The sequence below is a fragment of the Adiantum capillus-veneris genome, chromosome 25 (assembly GCF_014529385.1).
Source record: "Adiantum capillus-veneris isolate H3 chromosome 25, ASM1452938v2, whole genome shotgun sequence".
NCBI classification, from domain to species: domain Eukaryota; kingdom Viridiplantae; phylum Streptophyta; class Polypodiopsida; order Polypodiales; family Pteridaceae; genus Adiantum; species Adiantum capillus-veneris.
The window spans coordinates 85,709,685-85,730,384 of record NC_140955.1 but is presented as its reverse complement, the minus strand read 5'-3'; the positions used below and the strand labels follow the sequence as shown (position 1 = coordinate 85,730,384).

The window sequence follows — 20,700 nt, the reverse complement described above, 5'->3', positions numbered from 1 at the left end:
AAGAGTCCCTTCTAGGATTCCGGATGCTATTGGCGACCTCCCTCGACGCCATACAGTGCGGTACCAGTACCTCACTTTGGAAAGGAGGGGATGTCACGTGACACATCCCAACCCTATGTGTCCGTGGACAAGCTACACCACAGCAGTCTTGCACCGCCACCTTTACCACATGTGGTAGAGTCAACTTCATCCCACCACGACCATGTTTGCACGGCGGGCCTCCTTCGAGAAGGGCCGGCTTGAGAAGTGGAGTTAGCTTGAGATGACATGATGGTGGAGAGAGAGTAGAGCTAATAGCTTAGGAGAGCTTGTGTGGAGAGAGAGTAGAGGAGAGCTTCAAAGTTGAGAGGATAGAAGAGGGAGAGAGTGGGTAGAGAGATTCAAGGGTAGAGCTTGAGCGCTTGTAGGTAGACCGTAGACGGCGTAGAGTGTAGAGAGTAGACGGTAGACCGTAGAGAGGAGCGCGTGAGTGCTTTTATAGCCTCCCAAGGGCCAAACCCTGTAACAAACTGCTGACGTGTCAAAGCCTAAAGAATGGAGCCAACTTACAGATGTGGCCGAGGAGCCTAAACCCTAATTTCTGCCAGACACCCTAATTGCCTAAACCGTAATTTCTGCTAGAAACCCTAATTGTTGAAACCCTAATTTTGGAAACCCTAACCCTAAAACCTGTAAACCCTAATTCTAGAAACCCTAACCCTAAAACCTGCAAACCCTAATTCTAGAAACCCTAAGAAGAACAAGTAACAGAAGAAGAAGTCCTACCAACTTATGGGGACCCCGTCCGATGGGGCCCCAAGTGACATAAAGACATTAAAAATAAAGCAGAACACACTCAAAAGACTTTGTACATCAAAATATGATGACGTGGCACCTGTACGGACGTTCCGCAATTCGCGGCGGATTTTTAGGTAAATCCCGAAATTTTAGGAAAGTGTTTTCTTGGGTCAGCTTTTCATATTTGATGCTTTTAGGCTTTGGGACTTTAAATATGAGCCTTGGGGGTCCTCTCTGGCACTCTTCAGCGCGCAGATTGCAGAGGAGATGCTCCTCGGCTGTTGTACTTTGCGAATTAGTAGTAATATAAAGAAATACCGAAAGGGGCGCCAAGGTTTGGGGCCAATACTCTCTGGGGTGGAATTCCGCCACTCCGTGTCGGGTGTCGTCTCTCTCTCTCTCTCTCTCTCTCTCTCTCTCAGTTCAGTTGTTATTGAAGTGCTAAAAGTCTGTTCAGTCTGCTCTTTTCTATTGGCACGTGGTGCCCGTCTTGTGACAAACCCCCCAGAGAAGTGAACGTTGGCTGTAAGCGACCGTTAAAAACGGTCCATTTTTTCAAAATTTGAAATTCTGCCCGCCGTTCCCGTCCGTCCGCGTTCGTCCCCGGTCCACTCCGGCAGCTTGCGACCGCGTCGGTTAGATGAATTCTTGACCGTTCCCTTCTGCCCCGGCCCGGTTTCGACCGTTAGGCGGCCCTAGGCCCCGTCCTTCCCGTCCCCTGTAACTATGCGTTTCCCTCATTACCGATAGGTGGAGCGATACAAGGAAGAGATCTATCCATGGTCTCGTCGCATACTCGAGTGGAGAGATGTACTTTGTGCACTCTCATGATGCCACCGAGAGTGGCAAGTCCGCCGATGTCCTCTCTACAGAGTGGACAACGGCCATAAAAACGATCGGTGAGTAACACGTGGTGGCCTTTGTCACAAATGGGGAGGCATCAAACAGGGCAGCAACAACTATTATAGAGGGCCACTATCCGCATGTGACAGTGTGCTTTTGCATGGCGCACTACTTGAACAACCTTCTAAAAGACATTGGCAAGCTAGACTGGAGCGCTCCAGTCATTGCTGATGCAGTGAAGATTGTTACTTTCATCAACAATCACAACTTGGTTCGGAGTGAGTACCTTAAGAGGTCGGGCGGCAAAGTGCTTCTAAAGTATTCACACACCCGCTTCGCATTCAACTTTCTTCTTGTGCGCAAGCTGTCTGAATGTCAAAATGCGGTCCGACAGGTCTTCATCAATGAGTTCGCCACCGCCCCCTATGCAAAGACAGTTGCAGGGATTTTGTGCAAGGATAAGGCAGAGGATCTTGAGTTCTGGAAGGAGCTCAAAAGTCTGGACACACAGGTAAAACCGGTGGTTCAATTGCTTTAAGTTCTGGATGGCATTGATCCTTGCATTGGCAAGATTTATGAGGCAATGGACCGCATGATTGAGCAGCTTGCATAGCTTGAGCCGAAAGTAGAGCGATATGAGGAGATCCATGCGCTTTGCAGCTCAAGGTGGAATTCATATGCCTCTCCTTTACCCAAGGCATCGTACATGATGGATTCAGAGTTCCAAGGTGCAGGGCAAGAGACAGACAGAGAAGTCATGAATCAATTTACAGAGATCTTAAACAAGATGGTTCTAGACAGAGATGGGCGACGCATTGTCAGAGATCAGTTGAGACAGTACAGAGAGATGCGGGGGTCATTTGGCAATCCAGATGCTCAAGATTGATCGCAGGAAGATAGGTTCAATGCTATGGTGGGAGGACTATGGCTATGATGGCCCTGAGCTTCAGAGATTGGCGATTCGTATTCTCAGCCAGTCAGTTAGTACCTCATGCTTGGAGCAGTGGTGGAGTACTTTTAGCCACATTGCTTCCAAGAAGAGGAATCAGCTTGGAGTGGAGAAGGCTAATGATCTTGTCTTTGTCAGCGCAAATTTGAAAATGCTTTGCAAGAGTACAGACAAACAGACAGATCCTTTTACACAGTGGGAGATGGAGCAAGAGGCTCCTCAGGCAGGTAGAGATGCACATCAACCAACACCAGGTACTTCATCCGTGGCTGAGATCGAGCCGGCCTAGAGCTCGATGATGAGGAATGGGAGGATGTGCATGATTTATAGCCTGCTACTACGAATTGGGAGGCCTCTGAGGCTAGTGGCTCTTGAGTCTTGAATCTTGAGGCTCGAGAGTTGCGACTTTAGGACTTCCATTATTCTTACCTTTTTGTATGGCTGGTTGAGCCTTGCCCTCTTTGACATTTGTAGCTACTAGCATCTTTATGGTATTTGTCACTTCAATCTGTTGGTATTGTGGTCATTGGTTTGGCCCCCTTGTAGTCTGGACTCTCATTATGGTATGTCACCTTTGGTTTTTTTGTAGCGCCTTGGCGGGCCTTGTTAGCCAGAATTAAGCGAAAATTGTTATCTCTGACTTCTACTCTTGCAATTATTTAAGAGCTCTAATATGTAATTACATATGTTATTGACAATTGTGTATGGGCATTGTGTTTGTTCAATGTTGTGTATGTACTATGTACTCTGGGCGCCTCACATCCCAATCAAGTCATAATAAGGTTGAATGGTCTTTGAATCGTGTTTCTTGTGGGTAATAGAGTCAAAGGACTCTAGTACTCCTTGTATTCAAACACATAACGCTAAAAATAACATTATTTGGGTGTTTTTTTAGCCTCTTGTTCTGCGCCCTTCCCGTTTCGGACCCCTTCCCGTTCGCCCGTTCGGCGGGGAGGCCCGTTCCCGTTCCGCGTTCCGGGTAACTCTGCCGCACACATTCCCAGCAGGGTACAAACCTGAAAAATGCGGCGGCAGGCTGTCGTGGCAGTACCGTACGGAGGTTCCGTGATTTGCGGCGTGAAAAGCGGCCAACTGTACGGAATTTTGCTTTAGCGCTGGCTGAATTTGCGTGGGCTGATTTTGGCAGCTTTTGAGCCAATTCCTTTATTTAAGAAGCCTAAGGGCTTTTGATTTTGGGGGTCTGCTTTTGGGCCCTTATAACTTATAAATTGGTGGGCAGGGCCCTCACTTCTCAGAGCATCTGGACGCAGAGTTTGAGAGTGAGAACCCTCCCACGCTCTTGTACTTTGAACACATATTAATACAAAAAGAAATACCGAAAGGGGCGCCAGTCTTTGGGGCCAATATCTGTAGGCACGGAACTCCGTCGGGTCTTGTCGAAACAATTGTGAATTGCAGTGAACTGTTTTGAAGTGAATCTCTGCTGTGTCGCGGTAGAATCTTGACTTGGAGTGTTCAAGTTTGTCACAGAAGCACTTCTACAGAGCCAACCAATATGACTTCCTCGAAGACAAGAGCAAGAAAACAAAAGAATTTAAAGAAGGTGGACACTCGATAAAATTTGAATCCGTTTCTGGATTTTGAGATGCTCCGAGGGCTTTGGCCTTCATCCAGCAGTTTGACATAGCCTTCTACTCAGAGCACTCCAAGATCAGGAGGGCTACATCGTTTCTCAAAGGAAATGCTCGAACATGGTGGTCCACTCTTCTTTTGAGGAAAGAAGCTCCAGTCAAGTGGTTGAAATTTAAAAGGCTCTTTATTTCTTCCTGGCTGACCCGGGAGTACGAACGGATGTACGAACCGCTTGGAACCATCTTCGCATGACCAAGGGAGATTCTTTGGACGCTTATTGTGAGAGATTTTGGGACTCTTTTACCAACCTCTTCATTTAAGAAGGTCACCTTTAAGGAACAGATTGAGCGGTTTTGTTGCGGACTCTCTATAGAGATCCGAGACTACTGCCTTAACAAAAGTCGAGTTCTATCCAAGAATTAATGGGTCATGCGAAACGGGGTTTCTCGATACATTCGGGGAATTTGACTTACCCCATTGATGAGATCTTGACTCAGAGGACCAAACAGACCTCCAACAATGAAAAGTAGAAAGAAAAAGAGTTCCCAAGAAAAGAAGGATACACAACCCCGACTGATTCTTCGTGAAAGGACTAACTATCTGAAAGAGAGGAAGTGTTTTGGTTGCGGGGAACAAGGGCACATCTCCGCAAAGTGCCCAAAAAGGCACAACAAGGACAGACTGAAGACAGGCTAGAGAGTTCTAGAGTAACAGGGGAACGTGGTAGAAAAGGCAAGATGAAAGTAGGACTGATACCAGATTGCATGGGTATTGACCCAAGCCAGATAAATGAAAGTACAGAACTTTGCCGAGCTTAGGGCAAAGTAAAAAATCAAGAAGCCCTTATCTTTTTCGATGGAGGAGCCAAGGCCAACTTCATTTCACCTGAATTGGCGGCGCGGCTTGAGATTACACCCGATAGGATGGGACCACCAGCAGAGGCAGTTCTAATGGTGCCCGGACGGGACATAGCCATTACGCCTGTCATTGGCAAACTTCGTTTGCATTGTCAGAGGTATTTAGGGCACGAGGACTTTTACATCATGCCTTTGGAAGGGTGTGACGTCCTCCGAAGAGTCCCTTGGTACCCTAAGAACAACGCCGTGGTCGACTATTGGACCAAGAAAGCAACCTTGACAAATAAAAAGGGCCGAAAAATTGTACTTGATGTAAAACTGAAGGGCGAGTCCGTCCCTATTGTATCGGCTTCGGCCATTTCCAAATTAATGAAATCTAGTCTTTTTGTTTACTCGATCTATTTGAAAGAGTTGAATAATGAACACAGAACGAACATGTCTGAACTTGACAAAGAACGCCAAGATTTTCTCCACACACATGCTGATTGTTTCTCTGAGCGCCTACCAGGCGGGCTACCCCCATCTCGTCTTGAGGATCACACTATTGATCTGATTCCTGGAAGCACACTTCCGAACCAGCCACCTTACCGCGTTAGCCGAGCCCAGAATGAAGAGATCATGAACCAAGTGAAAGACCTTGAAAAGGGTCTTATCCAGCCGAGTACTTCACCCTATTGCTCTCTAGTATTGTTGGTATCAAAGAAAGACGGATCTTGGAGAATGTGCATTGATTACAGAGCTCTCAATAAAATCACTATCAAGAACAGATTTCCGATTCCAATGATCGATGATATTCTTGACCGACTTCAGGGATCCTCTTGTTTCAGCAAGATTGATTTGAAAAGCGGACGTCATCAGATGAGAATTGCTCCGGGAGATGTCTACAAGACAGCCTTTCGGACAAGTTTTGGTTTGTATGAATTTTTGGTGATGTCTTTTGGCCTTACCAATGCTCCAGCGACTTTCAATCGAATGATGGATAGGATTTTCCAAGAGTATCCATCTTTTGTAGACACTTTCTTTGATGACATAATAGTTGAAACCGGCCCGTGGGGCGGTAGGCTTTGGCTTTCACCCGAAATTCTTCACTTTAGACACACACAGAGAGAACGTGGAAAGGAAACCTGCAACGGGAATTAACACTTAAGCACACACACGGCTCGGAAGCTAGAATGCTCGAGCAGACGCCGACAACCTGTAGGCCCCAAAATTGGCGCCCCTTTCGGTATTTCTTTTTCTTTAGGAGGGTAAATTACAAAGTAGAGTCCTGGGAATCCCTTTACCTGTATCCTGCTAGATACCATCTGTTTTGACCAAATTTCGGCAGCATAACAGCCCCAAAACTTGCGCGAAAACAATTCCCCTGCTAGAACTCACTTCCACTGACGTATACCCTCTGATTCCTGCCCAAAAACAGTAAATTCAGCACGTTGTATTTACTGGCTGATTCCTGCCCAAAAACAGTAAATTCAGCACGCTGTATTTACTGGTGTTTGCTCCGTTGCCCCAAACAGTCCCCTAGTTGTCCTCTGCCATTGGGGCACGATTCCCAAGGGTTCTGACGTCCGTATGGCTGAAAAACAGTCAAATTACAGCGCATACACAGCGCTGAAAACGCACCTGTACGGTGAGGTTACGACCCTCACCGGTGCCTGCTTTGGAGTAGGAGTTAGCTACCCCTGTTCCTGCTCAAGGAGGCTCTTGCCTCAGCACAAAAGCATGAACCCACACAGCTGTACATCAGTCAAATGAAGAGCCCTCTTGTGGGGCATCACATAACTGCACGTAGGGGAGAGAGGGCAATGTGTAGCGTGCAGGGCATCACTCCTAGCACCACATTGTACATGGGAAGGAACGAAAGCACTCCATAGCTCTTAACCTGTGACAAAAACCAAAATGAGGCCTCCCTCAGCTAGAAATTCAGCGCCCATTTTTCTGAATGGGGCAAGTGCATGAAAATCTGCCGCTTGGTGCAATAACAAGCTTTTGCCCGTTTCGGGGTTGCCACCTAAAAATCTCCCGATTGATTGCCCAGTTGACTTCGCGGCAGAGCTGTAGAATGTTCCTCTTGCCATACCGAAGGTAATGACGCAAAGACATTTCATGGCCCAAAATAGCAGTTCCCTAAATTTTAGGAAATGATTCCGTTGGGCTCTCATTGGTCATCTGACCATCTATCCTCATTGGGACTGCATCCAAAAGTGCAATGTGGCCCAATTGTTGGATACCTTCTGTTGGTAGTCCCACCTTGACTTTATGCCTTTATTGAGTTCACATCCTAGTATCCACCAACTTGCTAAGTGCGACGGGGGGACCTACTAGACATCCACGAATTCCAGTTTCTACCAACTTCTCGTCTGCGGGTGAAACTACCGTTCACATTGGCCATACAATGTCCGACCGTTTGCTACTTCAAAAAGAGGGTCTCAAAAATAAAACAAAAATCATTGGAAAGAAACCAACAACTAAAGTTAGCAGTTGCCACATTCTCGTGACATAGTTAACAGCTGCCACGTCCTCGTGAGAATAGTCTTCTCTAAGGATGAAGCAGAACATCGACACCATCTGCTATAGGTCTTTCAGACATTGCGTGATCACAGATTAGTTATCAATGCCAAAAAGAGTGAATTTTTCTTGCCGGAGATACACTTTCTGGGACACATCGTCTGGAGTATAGATGGACCGGCCAAGATTGAGACTATACGCGACTGACAATATTTGAAGAATGTTTATAAAGTTAGAAGCTTCTTGGGCTTGTGTTCCTACTACCAGCGGTTCATTCGAAAGTTTGCAGATGTAGCTTCCCCTTTGCACATATTGACTCAGAAAGGAGTCCCTTTCTCGTGGGGACCGACATAGGTGACTGCCTTTCAAACACTTAAAGAAAAACTGACTATTAGACCAGTGTTGACTTTGCCGGACTTGCAAAAGTCATTCGAAGTATATTGTGATGCTTGTGGTCGTAGTTTGGGAGCGGTCTTAATGCAGGAAGGCCATGTGATTGCCTATGAAAGCCGATTGTTTTCGAGGCCAGAATTGACAGCACAGATTTATGAGAAAGAGCTATTGACAGTGATCCATGCTCTTACTCAGTGGCGACATTACCTACTCAGAGCCGATTTCACGGTCTTTATTGATCATCAGAGTTTACGCTACTTCTTGTCACAGAAACAGCTCTTGGATAACATCTTGTCACAGTTTCACTTCCAGATTGTCCATGTACAGGGACATAAAAACTTGGTGGCAGATGCATTGTCTCGGAAGCCCCTAGTCTTGGCTATTTCTGCAATTCATCATAGAAGCTTCGAGGATATGGTTGCTTAGTATGCCACAAATCCGGATTTTTCCATTGTATTCACTTGAATACAGAATGGGGAGGTAGTAGCGGGATATTCCATACGGGATGGCTACTTGATGAAGAAAACGATGTTGTGCGTCACACAGCTGTTGAGAGGAAAGGTTTTGACTGAGTGCCATTGTCCACCTTTTACGGGTCACCGCGGCATCGGCACCACCTTGAAAGGTGTGGAGCGTTACTTCTTTTGATTGAGACTCAAGAAGGATGTGGACGACTTTGTTCGTAGTTGTTTAGTATGCCAGAAGGTCAAGTTTGACAGGATGAGGCATAGGGATTACTACATCCTTTACCCATTCTCACCCGCCCCTAGGAAAGTATTGCAATGGATTTCATTTTTGATCTCTCGAAGGCACAAAGTGGGCATGATGGCATTTGGACTGTCATCGACATATTTAGCAAGCAAGCTCACTTCATTCTAGTGAAGAAACAGTCAAGCTTGATCATTTAGCGAAATTGTTCATTGCACAGATTTCTCGACTACATGGCATGCCTGAGACAATAGTCTCCGACAGAGATCCCTGATTCACGAGTTTGTTTTGGAGGGCTATTTGGGAGAACATTGGCACACGGTTGCAGTTCTCGTCATCATTCCACCCGCAAATAGATGGACAATCTGAGATTGCAAACTCAGTAGTTCTGGATTTATTGAAGTCTTATATCTCTGATTAGAAGACTCAATGGGAAAGATATTTGCCTTTGGTGGAATTTGCCTACAACAACACGTTTCACTCTGCGACGGGGAATGTGCCATTTGAGATCATTGAAGGTGCTTCGAAGGTTCCACCCTTCCTTAGCACTAAGGATAAGATTTTTGAAGCCCACCAGTACACGAGGGACTTGGACATTGCTTTTGCCAAGGTCGGGGAGGCTTTAGCGAAATCTCAAGAACGACATAAGAAGGCAGCAGATCTTGGTAGATGTCCATAAGTTGGTAGGGTTAGAGTTTTTAAACTCTTAACGCACTAGTCCTCTCAGCCCATCTCTTAAGTTGGGCATGCCATGTCACAAACTTGTGACAGAGAGAAAGAAGACTAACACTGGATGGGGTTCCAAACACCCCTCCAAGGGCCCCCCTCTCGCTAGAGAGGTATTTGCTTAAATTGCACAAATGCCGATACGATGGATCTAGATGTTGAGATATTGATGGGATCTGGCTGGAGATGCTTGGATCTGCGAGGCCAAGGCTGAAAATGAAAAACGCTAGTGGTGCTGACGGGGATTTGCAAACTCGACTAGGTTATGGGCTGGTCGGGTGTGGCTGATGGCAAGGATCGGCTGAAAACTGAAAACGCTGGCTGATTTGCTGTCTGAGGGCTGGAAACTGCTAATGCTAGGGCTGATCTTTAACCGCGGGGCTAATCTGGTGCTGCAGGCTGATGCTGGGCAAAAACGCTAGGGTGCTGGAGGTGATGGTGAAAAAATGCCAGGGCTACTGATGGAACGGGAAACGCTAGGGTTTTCTGAAGGTTGATGCCCATGAGATACTGACTTATGGTTGATGTGGTGACCCCCTTTATATAACTTGCAGGTGAGGTAGGGCAAAGCCAAAATTAACCTCACGCCTTTTATTATGCTGGGCTGGTCACTTATTAATAAGTTTATAACTCACGTATAAGCGGTGCTTCATATGGAGTAAGTACTGATGCTAGACTATGGGAAAACTCCCCAGTGCCTACACCTAGCAGACAAGTTCTCCAGCACAACTCCGTATGAGTGCAGCGCCCCCCCCCCCCCCCCCCCCCAAACACACACACGCGTCTGTTTGGTTTTCTCTCCCTCTCTGTCATCCTCTTCTTGCGGCCCATTCATCCATCTTCTCATGCACACTTCGACACTTATTTTTCTCACATGTTTTTGGTTGTTAGGGGTATTCTTGGGAAACTTCAATGTGATTGTCATCTGTGGATGAAGTTCTATATGGTTTAGTTTGCTAGTAGTGTCTAGTTTGAAAGACTTAAGGCATATCTACGATATAAGTTGCTCTAGCTATTATGCTGTAAATGTTTTCAAATAAGTAGTCCTCGAATTATTATTTTTTAGTCAAAGCTCTAGCTAGTTGATGCATAAGATAATTCTGTTATAACAGGTGGTTATCTACTCTCCTGCTCGGACAGCTTCACAACAAGGTTCAGCAGCCACTGGAAAATGGAAAATTAACTTCAACTCTACGGAGAAGTGCGTAACGTTGGTCTCCACTTGAATTTTTCACAATTTATTTGACTGGTGCACAGTATCCTTGTGTATGCCGCAGTCATGTTTATGTATCTGCACACAAACTTCTACGTTCGTAAGTGGTTCTATGGATGTGTGCATGGGTGTGCGGGTGTTTGAGTGGGTGTGTGTGTGTGTGTGTGTGTGTGCATGTGGGTGGGTGTGTGTGTATGTGTGTTAGCGAGTTCTGTATGTACATTTTTGTTTGTGTGCAGTTTTTATACCACTTTTGTGTTTTATAGATGGGAAAATCCCTTGATGGGTTGGACATCGACCGGAGACCCTTATGCAAATGTGGGAGATGGTGCCCTTACGTTTGAGACTAAAGAAGATGCTATAGATTTTGTTAACAAATACGGATGGGAATACACGGTAGTGTGATTATTTGTTTTTTTTCTCAGCATGTTATGTATATCTATCAGTGGTTGGTGCAACATTGCTCAATGCTATGAAGCAAGTTTCTCATTGACATAACTATCCTTTTGGATGTCTGTTGCAGGTCAAGGAACCCCATCGTCCTATTATCAAGGTGTGTTTTTGAACAATAAGCATCAGGATCTATTTAAATATGCTTTCAAAGTAGTTTGCAACTTAGATCTTGAAAGCAAGTTATAAGCTGAAAGTAAGCTGAAGGCAAAAGTAAGTCAAAGGCAAGGATAGGAGACCTAGAGGGACATACAAACAGCAAAGAGTCCTGTGGCTTGTACAAGGGCATACTCACTAGTGAGCATGTAGTAAGACTAGTCCAAGGTGCCTCCCTCTGAAAGTGTGCACGACCTCTTTTAAGCCTTATTGATTTTTTATTTTTGCAATGTTTCTTGTTTTATTTAGTTCAATGGGGAACTTTTTGTGTCTTTTGGTGACGAGGTGAAAAAATCATGAAATAGTAAACAAAAATGGTTAAATAGAGGAAAGCAAATAATCAAAATTTTGGTTCAGAGCTAGATTGAAAAGGCAAGCAGTATTTTTATCTAGCTTGACATCCTTAGGTCACAAACATTGTTATCTTTTACTGGAAGAGCAAAGCAGTATATTTATCTACTTTGACCTCCTTAGCTCACAAATATCGTTTTTAGCCCTTTCATGTCAAATTTTTTCGAAGGGGAAGCGAGAGAGGAGGGGGCGGGGGGGATCTAGATGAGGAAACCCAGGAGATGGCCTCCAAAACTCTAACCACCCCCGGCATCCCCTAGTGAGTGAGGGCTTCTTTGTGCCTGTGCCTGGCCTTGTGAGGCTTTTCCAGATTCTAGGCCTATGGGGAGGAATTTTCCTGGTTGGCCGCTTGGTGGCTTTTACGCTGGGCACACCCTATTTTATGTAGGTTGTGTAGTATTTGAAGGTTGGTCAGGCATTTCCTGTAGCCCCCTATATAGGGGTGGGGGGGCACCCTCATTCTGGCAGTGTGTGCAAAGCGAGTTACCTCTCTTGTGATAACAGAGTTGCTCTTGCAGGGCTTGTCCTCTTGTTCCCTTGTCACCACACCTGCTGCTGCACTTTATATGGTATTTGAAACCGGCCCGTAGGGCGGTAGGCGTTGGCTTTCACCCGAAATTCTTTACTTTATACACACACACAGAGCACTTTGCAAAGAGAACCTGCGACGGGAGTTAACACTTCAACTCACACACGGCTCGGAAGCTAGAATGCTCCGAGCAGACGCCGACAACCTGTAGGCCCCAAAATTGGCGCCCCTTTCGGTATTTCTTTATTCTTTAGGAGGGTAAATTACAAGGTAAGGTCCTGGGAATCCTTCACGTGTATCCACCTAGATACCATTTGATTTGGCCAAATTTCGGCAGCATAACAGCCCCAAAACTTACGCGAAACCAATTCCCCTGCTGGAACTCGCTTGCACTGTCGTATACCCTCTGATTCCTGTCCAAAAACAGTAAATTCAGCACGCTGTATTTACTGGTTTTTGCCCTGTTTTCAGCCCCAAACAGTCCCCTAACTGTCCTTTGCCAGTGGGGCACGATTCCCAATGATCCTGGCGTCCGTATGGCTGAAAAACAGTCAAATTACAGCGCATACACAGCGCTGATTTTGCACTTGTACGGTGAGGTTATGACCCTCACCAGTGCCTGCTTTGGAGTAGCAGTTAGCTACCCCTGTTCCTGCTCAAGGAGGCTCTTGCCTCAGCACAAAAGCATGAACCCACACAACTGTACATCAGTCAAATGAGTAGCCCTCTTGTGGGGCATCACATAACTGCACGTAGGGGAGAAAGAGAGCAGTATGTAGCGTGCGGGGCATCACTCCCGTCACCATACTGTGCATAGAGGGCAAGGTAAGCATTCCATAGCTTCTGTACCTGTTGCAATCCGCCTGTCGCTGAAAATGGCGCCCCCTTTGATGATATGCAGCTCGTTTTTGCCTCCCAGAGTGGCAGAATCGCTCACAAGCTGACACGTCGCCCAGTTTCCGAGTTTGGGCTTTCCCTGCTAAAAATATCTCAACTGGTGCGTCAGTTGACTTCGCGGCAGAGTTGTAAAGTGTTCCCCTAGTCATACCGAAGGTAATGACGCGAACACATTTCGTGGCCCAAAATAGCAGTTCCCTAAATTTTAGGAGATGCTTCCGTTGGGCTCCCACTGGTCTTCTGACCATCTATCCTCATTGGGACCACATCCAAAAATGCAATGTGGCCCAACTGTCGGATACTTTTTGTTGGTAGTCCCACCTTGACTTTACGCCTTAATTGAGTTCACTTCCTAGTATCCACCAACTTGCTAAGTGCGACGGGGGGACCTATATGATCTTGCTCTGAGCCTAGACATCCTCTTACCATACGAATTCCAGTGCCGACCACTTCTCGTCTGCGGGTGAATCTACCGTTCACATTGGCCATACAATGTCCGACCGTTTGCTACTTCAAAAAGAGGGTCTCAAAACAAATAAAATAAACCCCATTGGAAAGAAACCAACAACCAAGGTTAGTAGTTGCCACATCTCTGTGACATGGTTAATAACTGCCACGTCCTCGTGACATACCCCCCTTTTGAAATCGCAAACGTCCTCGATTGCATACCATAAATACACGCCACTGATGATCTTGTGCTATTAACACTCTTTTATCATCGCATGTATCCGCAAGAAAGGTCGTAACATACATAGATACAAATGACTTAATGAGGCCTTCATACTTTTGCCATTTCCATCTATGGCACTGAATTCATATGTACATTTGATGTACTAGCTCTATCATTACCCCTCCTTTGCACACGTTGGGTTGGGGCATAAGTAGGATGTAACCCAAAGACTTCAAGGTAAAGCTGCAATACATTTGGTGACTCTGACAGTTCATGCTCTTCCATCCACTTTGCATCCATAGGCGGATAGTTCTTGAACTTCACCAAATAGCGTCTTGCAACTGGTCCTTTAACTTTTCTGTCCTTATGTGCCAAAACTTGCTCAGGTACCAGGATCTCATCAAGTTCCTCAACTTCTGGCTGATCCTCAACTGACATATCTTCTGGCACATCACCCACGAAGGGTCTTAGAAGACTCACGTGAAACGCATTATGAATCTTCCACGCATCAGGCAATTTCAGCCTGTAAGCCACATCGCTGATCTTGTCAAGCACTTGAAAAGGCCCATAGTAACGCATGCTGAGCTTAGGAAACAGCCGTTCCTTACCCTTCATCTTCTTTAACCTTGCCTTTTCGAACCTTAAAAGAACCCAATCACCAGGTGATAGTAGCAATTCACGACGGTGACGATCAGCAGCCTTTTTCTGTTTTGCCTGAGTCTTCTCCAAGGCAACTTTAATCTTCTTATACATCTCATCCATGTTCTCAACATATCGATCTGCCTCAAAGATCTTGTCCTTTGTATGCAAAATGGGAGGAACCTTTTTGCCGCCTTCAACAACTTCAAAAGGTGCTTTGCCAGTAGACGAATGCACCGTATTATTGTACGCATACTCAAGCATAGGCAAATACTGTTCCCATTTGCCCTTATTATCTGACACATAGCATTTCAGCAGATCTAAGACAGTAGAATTGGCCTCTTCTGACTGTCCATCAGTTTGTGGATGAAACGAAGACGAGAACTTGAGCGTAGTACCCATGTTCTCAAACAATCCTCTCCAGAACAAACTGGTCATGCGAGGATCACGATCACTGATAATCGATTGTGGCATACCATGGTACTTAAACACATTGTACATGAACAAGCGTGCCATCTGATCAGATTTTATCTTCTTCCTGACAGGGATAAAATGGGCCTGCTTGCTGAACCTGCAGATAATGGTCCATATACCATCATTCCCTGTTGGCGTTCTTGGAAGATCAAAGATAAAGTCCATAGCAATGCTTTCCCATGGCTTATCCGGAATCGGTAGTGGTTGTAACAACCCTGGTGCCTTTTGCCTGTCAAACTTGACCTTTTGGCAAACTATGCATGCTCGCACAAAGGCATCCACATCTCTCCTCAAGGTAGGCCAATAGAAGAATGTCTCTACCGCCTTAACTGTCGCATCAATGCCACGATGCCCTGCATACGGTGGGACATGACTCTCTTCCATGACCTTATGTCGCAGTGGCCTAGTGACACAAAGTCTGCCATGCATCATCATAAAACCGTCTCTGAGGAGGTAGTGCTCGTGATGTTGCCCCTCTTGTAACTGTTCAAAGATCCTTGCAAAATCTTCATCAGCAGTATACTGTTCCTTCATGTCATCTAACTCATGATGATAAGGAATTGACACAGCTGAAATTTGTGGCTTTCTTGATAACGCATCAGCCACAACATTCTTCTTGCCTTCCACATGCATAATCAGGAAGTGGAACATGGAAAGAATGTTTGCCCATCGCATATGCTTTTCGGATAACTTTGACTGTGTCAAGAAGTATCGCAAGGTCTGATGATCTGTTTGGACAACAAAATCAGCACCTAAGAGGAAGTGCTTCCAGCTAGAAAGCGCATGAATCACGGCCAAGAGCTCTTTCTCATAGACTTGCATAGTCCTCTCTGGCCCTTGCAAAATTCGGCTTTCATAGGCTACTACCCGTCCATCTTGCATTAGCACTGCTCCGATGCTACTGCCACACGCGTCACATTGGACCACAAATGACTTCCTGAGATCTGGCAAAACAATAACTGGATCTGAAGTCAACTTTTCCTTTAAGAGACTAAAAGCTGAAATCTCTTTTTGGGTCCATCTGAAAGTGACCTCTTTCTTTTGCAATGCGTGAAGAGGCGATGCTATCTCTGCAAAATTTCTGATAAACCTTCTATAGTAGGAACACAATCCCAAGAAGCTTCTGACATCGTGCACAGTCTTCAAGTCTGGCCATGTCTTGATAGCTTCGACCTTTGCGGGATCCATTCTAACACCATCCTTTGAGACTATGTGGCCCAGAAAGTGGATCTCTTCAAGGAAGAATTCACTTTTCTTAGGATTGACAAGTAACCTGTGACTGCGCAGCTCTTCGAACACAATGGTCAAGTGACGCCTATGCTCCTCTTCATTCTTCGAATACACAATCATGTCATCGAAGAATGTTCCAACAAACTGTTGATGCGAGCGGAAAATCCGGTCCATCATTCTGTTGAACGTGGCAGGAGCATTTGTTAGCCCAAACTGCATCACTAGAAACTCATAAAGACCAAATGTCGTTCTAAACGCAGTCTTGTGCACATCCTCTGGGCTTATACGAATCTGATGGTACCCACTCTTCAGGTCTATCCTGCTGAAAATTGCAGCACCCTCTAAACGATCGAGAATATCATCAATGCGAGGAATAGGAAACCTATTCTTGATGGTATTCTTATTCAACGCACGGTAATCAATACACATGCGCCATGAGCCATCCTTCTTCTGCACTAGGAGCACTGGGGAGCAAAAGGGTGAAGAACTAGGCTGAATCAGCCCCTTCTCTAATAACTCCTCAACCTGGCCCATAATCTCTTTCTGTTGCGCCGCACTAACCCTGTAGGGAGGTCTATTTGGTGGGCTACACCCTGGCACCAAATCTATCCGATGGTCCTCAGGTCTCTCTGGCGGTAATTGCGACGGTAATGAATCAGAAAAACAGTCACTAAACTTTTGCAAAAATGCTGACCTTTCTTTATCTAACACAGATAAATTTGACTGATCCCTATCTGAGACATCACGTGCAAAAATCAAGTACACAGAAAGATGATTCTTTATTACAGAAGTGATAGCAGAAGCAGATACAATAGGGACTGACTCTCCTTTAAGCTTTACATCCAAGATGTGAGTTTTGCCCCTATGCTGTACAGTGATCTTTTTGTTGTAGGCATCCAAGACTCCATGCACTCGGAACATCCACGGGATCCCCAACAAGGCGTCACAACCTTCCAGCGGCATGGTGTAAAACTCTTCAGTGTCCACATACGACTGAATATGCAGACGCAGTTTTCCAATGATGGGAGTAACACACTCTGAGTGGCCAGGACATGCCAACCCTGCCTCTGCTGTGTACCCCATCTCTTCAGCTTTGATGCCGAGCTTCATAGCTAACTCTGGTGAGATAAAGTTGGCTTTGGCACCTGGATCAAAGAAGATGAGTGCCGTCTGATCCCTAACTTTACCCCATGCCCTGCATAACTCACTGGCATCTGTGCTGGGCCTGTCACCCACCATGTCTGGCACTAAACCTGCCGTGGGTTTAGGCTTCTTGCCTTTCTGGTCTTCTTTATCCTCTGAGTCAGCTGGCCTTTTTCTTTGTGGACAATTGATAGAAATATGACCAGGCTGCTCGCATATAAAGCATTTGTTCTCAGCCATTAGGACCTTCTTTTCCTCGAGCGACTTGCGCACAAAAGGCTTCCTTTTCTGTTTCTTTGCCTGCGCTCCAGAAGTCCCAGCTGAATCCTTATCTTTGGTGGCCTGTTCAGACCCCTGTGACGCATCAGGAGCCGTTTTCACAAAGGGCTTCTTCGCTGAATTTTTCTTTTGCTGCCCTCCTTTATCACTGCTCGGAAATCCACTGTCCTCTCCTTTTAACAGGGCAAGACCAGTGTTCGCAACTTCCATAAGCTGAGTAAGGGTAGCCACTCTATTCTTTGTACAGTAATCGCGAAGCCCTTTAGGCAGCCCACAACAATACTTCTCTATCTGCTCTGTCAATGGCACAAATCTGTAGGAGGTCACTGAGAGTAATGCTTTACAAAACCTCCTATTGTACTCCAGCAAGCTCTTGCACGAAGCTGCCGTAAGCTGGTGCCAATCTGTCAAGACATCGGCTTCAAATTCATTTGATAGCCAAGCAGATGCAAACATTTGCTTGAAGTAAACCCAAGTGGCGGGTGCCTGTCCTTGCATTAACAATGTCGTCCACCATGTAAGCGCATTGTCCTTTAAGAAAGTGGCAGCTTTCCTGACCTTCGAGGCCTCTGTAAAATTCCCTCCCGCATAAGCTGTATCAAACTGCTGGAGGAAAGTGAGTGCCTTTGTCTTGTCCTCGAAACCACTGAAGGTACTGAACTTTACTGCTGCACCACCCTCTTTGTAAGCCTTCGGCTTCTCTAGTGCCCCCAAATTGTCATACGGAATGGTCTGCAACATGGGCACTGTACTAGGCATGATCGGCACGTGTTGGCCATTCACATTTTGCGTCAGAGGTGCGATATCTGGCTGCTGTCCAGAAAAACCAGCCATGCCAAAATGACCCTGTGGCACCCCAAACTGGCCTTGGTTGCCGTGGAAACCTTGCTGCATGCCGATAGTACCATACATGGGGTTTGGCATGATGCCTTGCATACCCCCGCACATTGTTCCTGGCATGTACGGCTGACTTCCAGACGCATAACCAGCCATACTTTGGAACACTGATCCACCCCCGAAATACCCAGGATGTACCGTGGGTGGTGGAAAAACTGAGTGCATAGCGTGGTATCCAGCTCCTTGTCCATTCAAGACAGCATGCTGGCTCTGAAAGGTGGCGGGCTGAACTGGCATAACCTGTGGAATAGGCGTTCTAGCCACCTGTTCAAGCACGGGAGGAACCTGCTTTGGAGCCCCCGACTCCGCAACATGCGAGTGTTCCCTTTCCTCCTGCGCCTCATGAAGTACCTGGTCTTGAGCTTCAACAAGCTCCGTACGCGGCGTAGGTTGCCTATTTTGCTGTTGCACTGGTGGCGCTTGCAAGAATTCCATAAACCTCGGATTCTGCACCAGCTGCAAAAAGACATTCACCGCGGCAACTAACTGAGTCTTAAACGCATCATCCTCAAGTTGCCCTGTCATAAAGCCCTGTACTACTGGAGGGACATTCACGTTGACAGGAGGTACAGATTGACGTGGCCGTGAGCTCTCGCCAATCTCAAAAACCATAGGAATCTCCTGCCTGTCCTTTGGAGAGGAACCCTCTTCCATAATTCCCTTCCCCTTGTCGGCCATAGTGTAATCCCCGCGTTCTTGGACTGTGTGTCTTTACCCTGAACAATCCAGGCTCACTCTTTGAGGAAAAAGTGATTGATATCCCGGCAATGGAACCATGAAACCGGCCCGTAGGGCGGTAGGCGTTGGCTTTCACCCGAAATTCTTTACTTTATACACACACACAGAGCACTTTGCAAAGAGAACCTGCGACGGGAGTTAACACTTCACAACTCACACACGGCTCGGAAGCTAGAATGCTCCGAGCAGACGCCGACAACCTGTAGGCCCCAAAATTGGCGCCCCTTTCGGTATTTCTTTATTCTTTAGGAGGGTAAATTACAAGGTAAGGTCCTGGGAATCCTTCACGTGTATCCACCTAGATACCATTTGATTTGGCCAAATTTCGGCAGCATAACAACCCCAAAACTTGCGCGAAACCAATTCCCCTGCTGGAACTCGCTTGCACTGTCGTATACCCTCTGATTCCTGTCCAAAAACAGTAAATTCAGCACGCTGTATTTACTGGTTTTTGCCCTGTTTTCAGCCCCAAACAGTCCCCTAACTGTCCTTTGCCAGTGGGGCACGATTCCCAATGATCCTGGCATCCGTATGGCTGAAAAACAGTCAAATTACAGCGCATACACAGCACTGATTTTGCACCTGTACGGTGAGGTTATGACCCTCACCAGTGCCTGCTTTGGAGCAGCAGTTAGCTACCCCTGTTCCTACTCAAGGAGGCTCTTGCCTCAGCACAAAAGCATGAACCCACACAACTGTACATCAGTCAAATGAGTAGCCCTCTTGTGGGGCATCACATAACTGCATGTAGGGGAGAAAGAGAGCAGTATGTAGCGTGCGGGGCATCACTCCCGTCACCATACTGTGCATAGAGGGCAAGGTAAGCATTCCATAGCTTCTGTACCTGTTGCAATCCGCCTGTCGCTGAAAATGGCGCCCCCTTTGATGATATGCAGCTCGTTTTTGCCTCCCAGAGTGGCAGAATCGCTCACAAGCTGACACGTCGCCCAGTTTCCGAGTTTGGGCTTTCCCTGCTAAAAATATCTCAACTGGTGCGTCAGTTGACTTCGCGGCAGAGTTGTAAAGTGTTCCCCTAGTCATACCGAAGGTAATGACGCGAACACATTTCGTGGCCCAAAATAGCAGTTCCCTAAATTTTAGGAGATGCTTCCGTTGGGCTCCCACTGGTCTTCTGACCATCTATCCTCATTGGGACCACATCCAAAAATGCTATGTGGCCCAACTGTCGGATACTTTTTGTTGGTAGTCCCACCTTGACTTTACGCCTTAATTGAGTTCACTTCCTAGTATCCACCAACTTGCTAAGTGCGACGGGGGGACCTATATGATCTTGCTCTGAGCCTAGACATCCTCTTACCATACGAATTCCAGTGCCGACCACTTCCCGTCTGCGGGTGAATCTACCGTTCACATTGGCCATACAATGTCCGACCGTTTGCTACTTCAAAAAGAGGGTCTCAAAACAAATAAAATAAACCCCATTGGAAAGAAACCAACAACCAAGGTTAGCAATTGCCACATCTCTGTGACATGGTTAATAACTGCCACGTCCTCGTGACAGTATTAGAGCCTAGGCTTCGCGCCGCCCTAGCGGATCCGGAACATGGGAAAAGGCTGATTGTGGCTGCATTTTTCAGCCAGCAGGAGGGCTGTGATTTTGTCATAAAGACAACCCTTGGACCAACGTGTCTGCATCAAGAGGGGGTTGCTTGGTTTCTGCCC

At 46.4% G+C, this 20,700-nt stretch overlaps 1 protein-coding gene across 1 annotated transcript in view; it reads left to right on the top strand.

Annotated features, from left to right (window-relative positions):
• The window catches only part of FRO1 (NADH-ubiquinone oxidoreductase-like protein), a 92,175-nt gene that overhangs the window by 33,583 nt on the left and 37,892 nt on the right, over nucleotides 1-20,700 (top strand). The window contains exons 2-4 of the mRNA XM_086500199.1: nucleotides 10,464-10,552; nucleotides 10,831-10,960; nucleotides 11,088-11,117. Of these exons, the coding sequence (XP_086356325.1) occupies nucleotides 10,464-10,552; nucleotides 10,831-10,960; nucleotides 11,088-11,117 (249 nt within the window). The remainder of the gene's footprint in view (nucleotides 1-10,463; nucleotides 10,553-10,830; nucleotides 10,961-11,087; nucleotides 11,118-20,700) is intronic.